Source organism: Arachis hypogaea, chromosome 11, assembly GCF_003086295.3.
Source record: "Arachis hypogaea cultivar Tifrunner chromosome 11, arahy.Tifrunner.gnm2.J5K5, whole genome shotgun sequence".
Classification (NCBI taxonomy): Eukaryota; Viridiplantae; Streptophyta; class Magnoliopsida; order Fabales; family Fabaceae; genus Arachis; species Arachis hypogaea.
In genome coordinates, this window is record NC_092046.1 from 5902959 (window position 1) to 5915968 (window position 13010).

Here is a 13010-nt window from a genome sequence, read left to right on the forward strand (position 1 = left end):
CAATAAAATACATATAACATAAATTTGTGTGAACAACATAAAAATCTTGTTGCATAGCATATAATTTTTTATGTGCATTCGTTTAGAACTACATATCTAGAACATTGACTCATCTAACTAATAAAATACATTCGCTCAAAAAATTGTGCTATGTGCAAAGATTTGTGTGCTATATACAAAAATATATGTGCTATGCGTAAAAATATTTGTACTACATCAAGTTCACGTTATGTGTAAAATTTTGTGTGTTAAGTTTCAAAAATTTGTGTGCTATATAAATAAGTTTTTGTGCTCTCCAACAAAGATTATGTGTATGCTGCAAAAAGCGCGAAAAATAAGGAATAGTGATGTATGCATGCATTTTGTTTCACTTGACTTCGCACCAACTTAGTTAAATTTGGTTAAAAAAAACTTGTACATATAACATCATTCATATAAATTATAATTTTTTAAGAAAAAAAATATATCCAGCTCATTTAAAATTTAAAATAAAAAGATAATTAACTAAAATATTCCTTTAAATATTAATATAAAATGTAATAAAAAAATTAAATTTATTTAGTTAATAATGAGTTCTATCTCAAATAAATATTTCATTTTTATTCCATATATTAATTAAAAAAATACTTGAAAATATTTAATCGAGTACGTATTTTCTTTTCCAACTTACATTAATCCATAGATTATTAATGAAATAAATAAATTTTCTATTGAAAGGCACTTATTTGGGTCTAAGTAGCTATAATTTATATTAATAAAATTATTATTTTGTTAGAAAAATAAACACTAAAATCTGTTCATATCAAATGACTTTAATATTGTATGTAGTACGTGTAAATATATTTTAGAATTTTTAATTTAAAAATACATAATTTCTAAAAAAATTATCTTTTAAAAAAAATAAAAGAGAATTTTGACTATGGCTCACATCATGATTACTTTAAGAAAAAAATTGTTACTAGAAATACCTTGAACATTTTTAGTTTTATGACAATAATTTATTCTTTAAAATATTTAAGAATTAAAATAAATATTTAATTTTATGAATTTTAAATTGTAAAAATATAGAGCCAATCAATTTGAGAAATAGAAGGTACATTTGCAATTATTATCCTTTTAATAGGGATGAATTCTCTCAAAATTTTTAGGTGATTTTATAAAATATGATCTTACATGGTATATATGACTAATATGAGAAGTTTTGTATAATATAAATCATACTTTACAATAAAAATTTACGAAAATATATTTCTTTTTTTAAGTCCTAATAAGTGTTATTTATAGAGATTTTTATTTTATGATTTATATATCTGGAATTCATTTAATGAACTTGAGTTCTTACTTCTTAAGAGCTCCAAAAAACTAAATGCTAGAGTTACATACGTTGTATCATACTCCTTTAATTCTGAAATTCTATAGGTAAAATTATTTATTTTTGCTATACAATCAATAATTGACGTATTGCATTAAAAAGATCTGAAACTTTATCGTTTATAAGCCATTATTATTTTTCACTTGTCACATATAAATACAATAATTTAACGAAAATATTTAATAACAAAAAAATTAATTAAAAATAAGTAATTTTATTTAATATTTATTAATTTTAATAATAATTAATAATTAAATTTTGATATATTTTTTTTTTCTTGCACACATTACCGATAATTTAAATTGAGATGCTTTCTTTCTTTCTTTCACGTGTATTACTAATTAATGAAGCGTTAAATATTTGAATGAAAAGTGTTGTTTTTTTTTAAAAAGGTTTAATTTGGATCGAGGAACTGGTATTAAAAAATAAAGGATAAGAAAGAAGATTGGTCTCAATAAGTTTCTAACTAATTTTTTTTTTAAATTAGGAATAAGATTCAAATTCAAAACTTTTAAGTGATAATAAAAAAATTATGTCATTTAAATTATAATCCTTTGACAAAATTCAACTAATTAAGCAATGCAAAAACCCTACAAATGAATTGTAGTCCTTCCAACCCTACAATCTCTTCACTTAAGCAACAAGCAAATAACACGTTTCAATATTGGATTATTAGTTCTCTTCTTACAATTTAGTGAATATGATTATTCTTGTAGTCTTTTCTCTTGCTTTGAAAATATTCAAGATAAGTCTTATATTTATAATTAATTATTATAGCCAATAATTGAAATGAAATGCCTTATAGCGAAAGACTCCTAATCAATTTCATATATTTATAATACTACAATAATAATGTGTCTTAATTAAATATAATAAAATTAGTATCTATATAATAAAAGCATATTAAATTATGTTCTACATTATTTCTGGCTTTTGTGTTACAGGTTTTCTTTGGCTAGCTGAACTTATTAATCTTTGCCTATTTGTAATAATTTAATTTTTAACCTGTCCAAAATTCCAAATATCTTTTTTTTTTTTCATGCATTATTATTATTCTGATTTCTGATATCTCTACCTGCATGCCTAAGCTGTGGTCACAATCTAAACTTTTTTTTTTTGTCCCACCTAGAAGCAATAGGATGATACACACAATTGACTTTTTCGATTCATTCCTTATTAATTCAATAATATAACCTAAGTTTTAGTTTTTATTTTTTATTTTTTATTATTATTTTAAAATTATTTATGAAAACATTTTTTATTATTTTTATTTTTCTTACAAAATAAAAAAAATACAAATCAAATAAATCTCAACCTTTTAAAAATATTTAAAATAATAAATATTAGAAGATCAGTAAATATTTATTTTTTTAATTAATAGTTAATCAATAATATTTAAAAATATAAAATAAAAGTATATTATTAAATTGTTAAATTAAAAAATTATATTAAACTAATAACTAAAAATGATCCGTAAACTTTGTTCGTATAAAAATTTAAGACATCCATCAGTGGTTATTTCGAGTATTTTATTTGTTTAGCATACTATACTTATTTTTATTCTAGGGATCTATATTAATATATTATTATAAAATCTTGTAGACCTAAAATAATAGATGTTATTATCATGGAATAAAGAAGGGTGCATGCGCGGGGAGTAATTGTAGCCACTAGCCAATGAGGAAATTCTTGTGCTTTTATTAGCGCTAATGGATTGATTAGTAGCTATCAATAAATAGGAGTATTTTTTAGTCTTAGCTTTTTTTATTTTTCAAGTTATTAGTGTGAAAGTTTAATTTAGTTCAAAATTAAAATGGATACTATTTTTAGAGTTTAGTAGTTAACAAGTATACATACATTATGTATTGGTTTAATTACTCTGTTGGTCCCTATAGTTTCACTAAATTTTTAATTAGGTCCCTATACTTTTTTTCCATTCAATTGGGTCCCTACACTGCTTTTAATTTTGTAATTACGTCCTTTTCATGTTAAAAATGTTAAAATTTACATAATATTTTTACCAGAATGTATGCGGTCAAAGATTTAATTAAGTTTTTAATTATAAATACCTTCAATTTGCGAATAAATATTCAGTTAACTCTAATATTTTTTACACTATGAAGGACTTAATTACAAAATTATAGTAGTGTAGGGATCCAATTGAAAGGAAAAAAAGTATAGGGACCTAATTAAAAATTTGGTGAAACTATAGGGACCAACAGAGTAATTAAACCTTATGTATTCTAATGGTATTTGTTAACATTTAAAATATGCAATTTTCTGTGAGGAGATTTTAGAGAGGAATCAAGTGAGATAACATAAGATGAGAAGACATCACATCTAACTCAAAACCTTAAGATAATAAGTTAATGGGTCTCTCATCTTATAAACTCCTCACTTTTTCTTGCTTTCTTTGATGTGGGACTAACTTCAACACTCCTCACACTTGCAATATTAACAATCTCCCCCTCAAGTGTGAGCCTCCACATCAAGCATCAACTTCCCCCTTTTTCTAGCTCCTCCACCACGGGTATTCGTCCATCACACCGTCGCAAAATACTGCGGGACATGCCGCCCGGACCACCTTTGCCGGAAAGACTTTTGATGCTTCACCTTGAATACCCCTTAAAATCAGACCGATTAAACCATCGGCTCTGATACCATTTGTTGGGCCAACCGTAGAGAGCTCTCGACCACCAGAGAGATTTTGGGGAGGAATCAAGTGAGATAACATAAGATGAGAAAACACCACACACTACAAGAGACACGCCGAATAGCAGCGGTTTTTTTAAAAACCGCCGCAAAATGAAATTTCAGCGGTTCCACAAGCGTTGCTTGTTAAGGGGTGGAGATTTGATTTTGCGGCGGTTTTGAGAAACCGCTGGCACAACCGCTGCAAATCAGATAATTAATTTTGTAGCGGTTGCAAAACTGCCACTATTTTGGTGAGTGGATTTAAAAAAAAACTGCGGCGATTTTAAAATTGCCGCAAATTTGGGTGGTTTTTTTTTAAAAAATCCGACAGTTTTGAACCGCCGCAATTATCATACATAAGCTTAAAAAAACTGACAGTTTTAAACTATAATATAATTTTTACAAATTCTAGCTTTCATAACCTTTCATAAAAAAATATGACAGTTTCAAAGTCCATTATCCTCTAATATCTAGTAACACATTAATTTAAGCAATCATGGTGGCAAAACAGGGCAACTCTTACTAATATGTACTAGCAGCATATTGTTTTTCTATTGTTTTATTGTTCTATATCATACCTTTTCTTTGATTTCTTATTAGTGATAAATGTAGAAGTTTTTAAGATGGTATTTATTTTAGGAAGAAAATTGGGCATCATTCTCTTGTACATCAATATAAATCTATACAGAATGAAAAAATATTACAATTAACACAATATACTAATAACTGAAATTCAAAAGGAGTATAATAAAATCCAGAACCATTATAATGTAAGATCAACATATAGGTTTAAGGTATACCATTCTAAATATTGTATGCGATCTGCTACTCCTAGCGTTCATATTTGTTCATATATTAGAAACATGCCATTGAAGCCATTGAGCACAGCATGAATTATATCCTTAGCGAGCAGCTCGTAGAAGCCATGGGTGCTAGTTTCATCGAACACATGATCTGCAAGTAGCATAGAAACATGAAAAAAAGGTAACGAAAATCAAATTGAAATTGCAAAAACCTTGAAGTAATGTGAATAAGTAGAGGAAGAAGAAGAAGAAGAAGAAATAGAATATACCAAAAAGCATAAAAAGAGTTAGAGAGTGGTGTGTCGTGAATCCTGTGAAGCAAAACACGATTCTCTTTGACCTTCCAGAAGCTCCATTAGAGAAGTCTTCGAAAACTAGAGGGCGAAGACGAACGGCTCCATTTTTGCTGCTTCCGCTTCGATCTGAATATTGTTTTATCTCTTTTTTATTTTTTCTTTTTCTTTGAGGTTTTCAACAGAATGCAAACAGACCCGAATTGCAAGACAAAAATCAATAACAGCAATAGAAAATGGACAACAGAAATTGCAATAACAAAAATTGACAGAGATATTGCACGAAAGACATTCCTACATTGTCTTTTCTGCTTCTTCCGTGGATTGCATATCACCCAAGGCATGGTCCAAGTCTAATCTAAAAATATTTGCACAAAATTCTAATGAGAAATGTTTGTAAAATATTAATATTCTAAGACTTCAATCATGGAAAATAGTTTAAATGTTTAATCATGTGATAGGCCATGTAAAACAAACAAACCTTAAGAAATATTGATCTAGATTGTGCCATTGTGGATCTTTAAATATATTTCCAAATCTAGCTACTTCTGTGAGAAACCACTAAGCTCATCCTTACAAATTGCCCCAAAACCAGAGATAAATAACATAAAAAGAATTTTAAAACTCTGAAACGCAACACTGCTCTTTAAATGCACTAAACCTTTTGTTAGCCTCAGCGAGATTAATTTTCTCTTTAAATGCATTAAACCTTTTCTAAATTCTTCATCCAATTCCGTATATACTACTGCATGATCTAGAAGAATTGCATAAAGTTTCAAAAAGGGGGAGTGATCGAAATTCAAACTCGATTCTTACAATCTTCTATATTTACACTTATGCTCCCTTCAATTGCAACAAAAATCACCTGTTAACAAATTCATTATTAATTAATAATTTGAATTGCTTAATAAAAAATTCAACAACTGCTAATTCAATTAGACATATCTTCCTTGAAGCAACACAGTTATTAAGCTCTCAGTTACTAAGCAAAATAAGATAAAATCCAAAGCTCATAAAAATCCATAAAAATAAGCTAATTCCAAAATCTAAAAAGATAGAATGACCGTGTTTGAGGAATCATTGTCATCATCCTCACCCATATTTTCGAAGTTCTGATCAAAGGAGAGGACACCCGAAGACTCTAAGCAGGGCACCATAGCAGCCAGGAAAATCAATGTAATAGGTGTTATTTTCCACATCAGACTATTAATGAATACATAAATTAGACAAAAAAAAAAACAAATCATTTAATGCAAAGAAATAGATAGGAAGCATAGAAAAATTGGCATTAAAAGAAAGTAACAATGATAAAAATTACTCACGACAAAGCTATCCAGTTCTCTTACTGCTGCAGCCTAGACCAATGAATTTTATTTACAGCACTTGGTACAATCCATGTCAATGCCACACATGCACCAAAAAAAAAAATAATCTACCAATTCCCTTGCCCCTTCTATAATAAAAACTTTTAACTATCACTGTCCCAACCTAGTTTCTGGGAGGCTGGAACAAGCAGGAAGTTAATAACTTTTAAATCTCAAGTAACTTTTCAAGACTGAAAAGTAACCTCAAGTTGAAGGCGGCACCCTCTACATAGAATTTTGAGGAAAAGAAATTACATAGAAACAAATTTAGACATCAGACAAAACCAATTAAGATATATAAAAAACACAATCAACACATAGAAACTTGGAATTGGACTGCAGAAATGGGTAACACAACACTGACAAAACACGTTCATTGTCCATTAAGCCAGATGCTCACAATTTGAATTTTCAAATGGGTTCTAACTAGCTTACTGTGCATGGGGTTGTCTGATTTTACAATGGGAGAAGAAACTTCAGCAGAGGAAAAAAACAATCATAGAAGATCTCATACCAACTGTTCTGACTTCCTAGTCAGTGACAAGTCAAGATTACTCAACCTGTAGATGCCTCTAAGTATATGAATATAAGCTCGTTTTCTCACTCTCTCACACAAACATACATGAACATGCACACTCCTTTTCTGAGACTTCTTATTCGATTTAGTGGATTGCATTTCAAAATCAAATAGTGTTCAAATCAATTAGGTACCAATTGAGCTTCACTCTCTTTCATTCTTCTCTGACACTGAAAAAAAGTTGCAAGGTCTTGATTCCTTTGTTAATCTTTAAAAAGCTATTTTGAAAGCTACATTATATGCTACGTTTCTGCTTTTGTTATTGTATTATCACCCTTCAAGTGTATACTTTTGATTAATTTAGTAGTTAATGTAGATTTTTCGTTGTACTAGAGAGTCATAATGTCTTGCGAAGAATAAGTCCTTCATGTTTGACTTATTACTATTACAGTATTACTAACAAATTTGCATTAAAAATTCATTTTGAGTTATGTACACAGATACGCTCACTTAACTTACTATTAATTTTCATAACTGCCCTCTCTTCCTATCTAACTATCGCAAACCTATACCCTCTTTTATTATTTTCTTACGCTTCTTTCTTTCTAAATTATTACCTCCCAATCAAATGTGCTCACCAAACGTCACAATGTTAAAACAAAATCATTACATATTACTCCGATCCTATTGAAATAAAGCATGAATCAAAGTAAAAGGGATCAGACATTTTACTGTATTTCTTTTTAATGATTGAAATATCTCCCACATATGGAAATATAATGATTCTCATCTGTATATGACTATATAATATAGATGCCCCTTTTAAATCAGATTAAGACCAAGTCGCTAAAGTCCATGTCAACACTAGCATTGACTATTCAAAGTTTGTCAACAATCCATATAGATAGCGTTGACTAAATTCATTTATATATTTAGGCATTGTTCCAGGGGCTGGAAATGAGGCTATTTTAGAAAGAGTTGGCGCAAATGTTGATGCTGTATCATGCTATCTGGGAGCAATATAATAATATATGTGTGTTTGTGATCGAATTGAAGGGCATTGATGTTTTTGTCATAATATAAAGGTCACTTAAACATCAGAGCTAGATCAAGGAGTCAATCTCTTGATTGCATTTACCCATGATTTTCTAGACATAACTAAATTTGTCAATTACTTTATTACATTCACCCCATGATCACCTAGACATAACCAAATTCTGTCAATCTCTTCATTACTGCTATCAAGCCAAGAATATAGTACCTTGCCATAACTGATTAAGGGATTAACTATCAAAGCCCTATCTTCCCGGAACCCATATAGAATGACTAGTAGCTAGCAACTATATTTAATAATTTTAACAGAAACCAATTCCAAACATATGATTGCCTACAGAGATTGCAAGAAAAATACAATGACAACATGGTTATTAAGCTCTCAGTTACTAAGCAAAATAAGATAAAATCTAAAGCTCATAAAATCCATAAAAATAAGGGAATTCCAAAAACTAAAAAGATAGAACCACTATGTTTGAGGAATCATTATTATCATCCTCACTCATATTTTGTTCCTCCCTCACAAATTAATAATCTTTTACTAAATCAACATCAATTACTGTATTTAGTGAGAAAAAAAAGTAATAAGTATTTCATCAAACACCTGGAATGCTTGAGAATTTGAAACAATTCAATTAAGAGAAACTAAAAATCATTAAATATTATTATATCAAAGAGCAAATCAATCAGAACATCAGAATAAAAAACAAATAAATGAATAAAAAGGGAAGGAAAAAGAGCACCAGAAATTGAAAACGAGTGGAAAGAAGAAGAGAGTGCAAAAATTGATAGTTTGCTAACGGAGAGAGCAACGACGTTGTTGGCGGAGGAGATGTGTTGAAGGAAGACGCGCTTTCTCTCTCGATCTCAGAAACTTAGGTCGCAACCAGAACGATCGAAGGGCAGTGCGTGGGTGGTGGATTGAATTGAGATTTGTTCGCAGGATTCGCAGGTAGAGGTGGACTAAACTGGTAGTGAGAGAGGATACACATACATGGCGAAGCAAGGAGATTGAGCAACGCCAAAACTCGATAAGATGAGAAAGGTGTGATTTTGAATGCAGGGGAAAGGCAGAGAACCCTTAGAAGTTATTCACCATGTTTCAATTAGGGAGGGAGAGAACGGGTTGGGGTTTGATAAAAACCTCCCAAATTAAAATTGTCTAGCTGCGCACTCGAAAACCTCAAGTTGAACCGCCCCAATTCTTTCATTCACAGCTGTTTGATAAATTGCCCCCAAATTACCGCCGCAAACCTACACAGTACAACAAAAAACAAGACATAAACATAGATTAAAAGGTCTAATCCGTTGTCATCTCCGGCATTGCCATCAACAACCAAACGGATCAACTCCACCCCACTCCCTGTAGCTCAAGAAGGACCTAATCTTTACGCCTTCAACATTTGTCTCCACTCTTTGGAATACTCTGCTATTCCGCTTCAACCAAATGTTCCAAACAACTACACAAAATCCTGTCAGCCATTTCTTTCGCTCAGACTTGCCACCTGATCCTCTAGTCCAACTCTCAAAGAACTCCTTACTAGTCCCCGGAATGACCCATGCTCTATCCGCACATGTCAACCAAGCACACCACACCTGCCATGTAAACTCACAAGCAAAGAATAAATGATGCACTAATTCTATGTCTTTTTTACACAATACACATATATTATCATTATGATTAATAATACCAAGTCTAGTCAGCCTCTCCCTCGTGTTGACCCTGCCTACCAAAACAAACCATGCAAATAGTTCAACCCTTGGAGGAACCAAGCCTTTCCAGATGGAGCTAGTGAAGCTGTAGCTAGTGATGTCCTTTGAGAGGGTCTCTTTCTGCAGCACCTGCACAAACGAATTAGTAGAAAAAACACATTTTTGTCAAATTTCCATACAACTGAATCCTCTCTATCAACCGACAATCTTACAACCCGTAACCGGTCATGAAGTTGATTGAGCAATTGTAACTCCCATTAGAAGAGTTCTCTCCTCCACTGGAAGTTCCACACCCACTCTAGCCCATCTCAAAACCCACAGTCCCCTATTACGGATCCTTGTTGATTTGAAACAGAAAAGAGTCTCGGAAAACAATCTTTCAAAGAGCCACCTTGCACCCAAGCATCCTCCTAAAAATGAGTGCTTCTGCCATTTCCCACCTACATGGACAAGCCACTAATCATCATATCTCTTATATGTTGCTCCTTAATATTAAGCTGACAGATATCTTTCCACGGGCCCCCTCTTGATGGCAAAGGTTGGTTTGACAACATTATAGTTGGGTCCAACTGATTACAAGAGTATACAATCTTCTTCCAAAGCGGGAAGTCCTCCTTTGAGAAGTGCCACCACCACTTGAATAGAAGCGACGCATTTCTAATTAAAGCATCTCCCACCCCCAAACCACCTAGCTTTTTTGGAGCTTGAACTACCTCCCATTTCACTAGTGGTATCCCGCTATTCCCATCTTCTTTACTCCATAAGAACCTTCTCTGCAGTCCAATTATCTTTTCTGCAACCGCCTTTGGCATCTTATACAAGCTTAAGTAGTAAATTGGCAGGCTATTGAGAACAGATTTTATGAGGACCAGCTTACCCGCTTTGTTGAGAGATCTAGCTTTCCATAAGCTCATCTTGTCTTCCACCTTGTCTATGATTGGTTTCCAGGTCTTCACCAACCGAGGGTTAGCGCCAAGAGAAATTCTTAAGTACCTGACAGGTAACACCACTTCGGCACATCCCAACAGATCACACATATTCATCACCCAATCCCTCTCACAATTAACCGGAATTAGGCTCGACTTCTCGAAGTTGATACTCAGGCCAGACATTAGCTCAAAGCAACACAGTAGCCTCTTATAATTCACAAGCGTCTCTGTTTCTTGTGGACAAAATAAGATTATGTCATCTGCAAATTGTAGATGCGACAATTCTATGTTGTCCCTTCCCACCAGCAGTGGAGAAATTCAGCCATTTCTTACCGCCTCCCCCACCATTTTGTGCAGAACGTCAACAACAAGAACGAACAGAAAAGGAGAGAGGGGGTCTCCTTGTCTGAGTCCTCTCTCCATCTTGAACGGCTTGGATGGCGACCCGTTGATCAACACCGACATAGATGCTGTAGTCACACATTTCCTCACCCAAGTCCTCCATCTAAGACCAAAACCCATCTTCTGGAGTACTATATCCACAAAGCTCCATCTCACTCTGTCATAGGCTTTCTGAAAGTCTAGTTTCACAATTGCCGCCTGCTTCTTTCGCAACTTCAACCATTGGACCGTCTCACAAGCAATGAGGGCACCATCATGTATTTTCTGGCCCTTTACAAACGCAGACTGAGTCTCCCCCACTAGATGTGGCATCACTAAACGCATTCTTTGTACCAGCACTTTTGATATCACCTTGTACACACAACCAACCATAATAATCGGTCTTAAGTCCTTGATTTCCTTAGCTCTGACAAATTTTGGAGCTAATGCAACCCAGGTAATATTAGCATCTATTGGTAGCTTCACATTCTGGAAAAATCCCAACACAGCTGCAGTAAACTCCTGATCAAGCTCGTCCCAACATTTCTTTATGAAGTTCATATTATAACCATCACTACCTGGTGCTTTACTGAACTCACAATCCCAAACTGCCTCTCGTACTTCCTCAGTTGATGGCATTTCCTCTAGTACTGCTGCCTCTTCGTCATTAATCTGCTTAACCAGCCCATCACGGATCCCAACCAACAGAGCATCCTTCTGCCTATACAGTTCTTTATAAAAGCCCACAATCGCATTCTTTATTCTAGCCTGATTCCGTACCAATCTTTCGTTAATCACTAGAGAATCAATTCTGTTATTCCTTCTTCTTGCCGACGCTAGGTTATGGAAGTACCTCGTGTTCTTGTCCATATCTCTAGCATGTTGGGATCGGGACATTTGCTTCCAATGAATCTCCTTTCTGATATACCACTTCGCACAGCAAGACACCAGAGCCTTCTATCTAGCCTCTGTTGTTCCATCATAACTACCAGCACTAACCATATCATCAATTTTCTTAATCTCTTCCTCAAACTTCTTTATCCTGCTGTCCATGTCCCCAAAATTATTCTTATGCCATCTCCTTAGCGATACTGTCAATGCCTTAAGCTTGTTTGTGAACATATCATCTCCCAAGTTCCTCCACTCATCCTTTACCAACTTTAGAAATCCTTCATGCGTAAACCAAGAATCCAGGCTGCGAAAAGGTCTCGGACCCGCACAAAGTCTAGAATCTTCTAAAATCAATGGGCAATGATCTGACAGGCCTCTCGGACCTCCTTTCAAATGAGTATCTGGGAACTCCTCAAGCCACTCCAAACTGACCAAGATCCTATCAATGCGACTACAAGATCGACCTCGAAACCATGTGAACTTCCGATCCGATACCGGTAAATCTACTAACTGTAAGTCTTGTACCCATTCCTTGAAATCCTCCACAGATGTTGGTAAACTAACAGCACCTTTTCTTTCTTCCAACCGTAGTACCTCGTTGAAGTCTCCCATGAAACAAAATGGGACCTGACATAGACCCACAATGTAGCTTAACTCCTCCCACATCACCATTTTCTCACTCCAAACATGTGCACCATACACCAAACAGACAGCACATTTAAAATTATTTTTTGTCAGCACACCTTCAACGCACAACCACCCATCCCCTTTATAGCAGTTCGAACGTTCAAATAATAAATTATCCCACATTAACAATAAACCGCCAGAGGCACCAACTGATTCCACAAAATCCCAACCCACCGTATCACACCAACTGATTCAACTCTTTCACCATACTCAACTTTCCATACCCTCCTAGGCCTCTAACATTCCAACAACTATAAATCATTTAATAGAATTTCTACACACCTTGTTATGTTGTTTGGGCCTGCTCCTCCTA

At 33.4% G+C, this 13010-nt stretch overlaps 1 protein-coding gene and 1 non-coding gene across 7 annotated transcripts; both read right to left on the bottom strand.

The window, feature by feature from the left end:
• Positions 1-4681: 4681 nt before the first annotated feature.
• On the bottom strand, positions 4682-9361 carry LOC112720038 (uncharacterized). 6 transcript variants are annotated; one of them, XR_011867204.1, is made up of 6 exons: positions 8840-9296; positions 6485-6751; positions 6259-6365; positions 5461-5520; positions 5139-5329; positions 4682-5020 (listed from the first exon to the last, which is right to left on the bottom strand). It is a non-coding gene; the product is annotated as an uncharacterized protein (transcript). The 6 variants fall into 6 exon arrangements; XR_011867205.1 differs by lacking the exon at positions 8840-9296 and adding an exon at positions 5979-6027 and having other exon boundaries at positions 6485-8533; XR_003162015.3 differs by lacking the exon at positions 6485-6751 and having other exon boundaries at positions 6259-6303; positions 8840-9361.
• Positions 9362-12076: 2715 nt separating this feature from the next.
• Positions 12077-12682, bottom strand: LOC140175995 (uncharacterized). The gene has a single exon (XM_072205836.1). The coding sequence runs from the start codon at positions 12680-12682 to the stop codon at positions 12077-12079; it is 606 nt and encodes a 201-aa protein (XP_072061937.1).
• Positions 12683-13010: the final 328 nt, after the last annotated feature.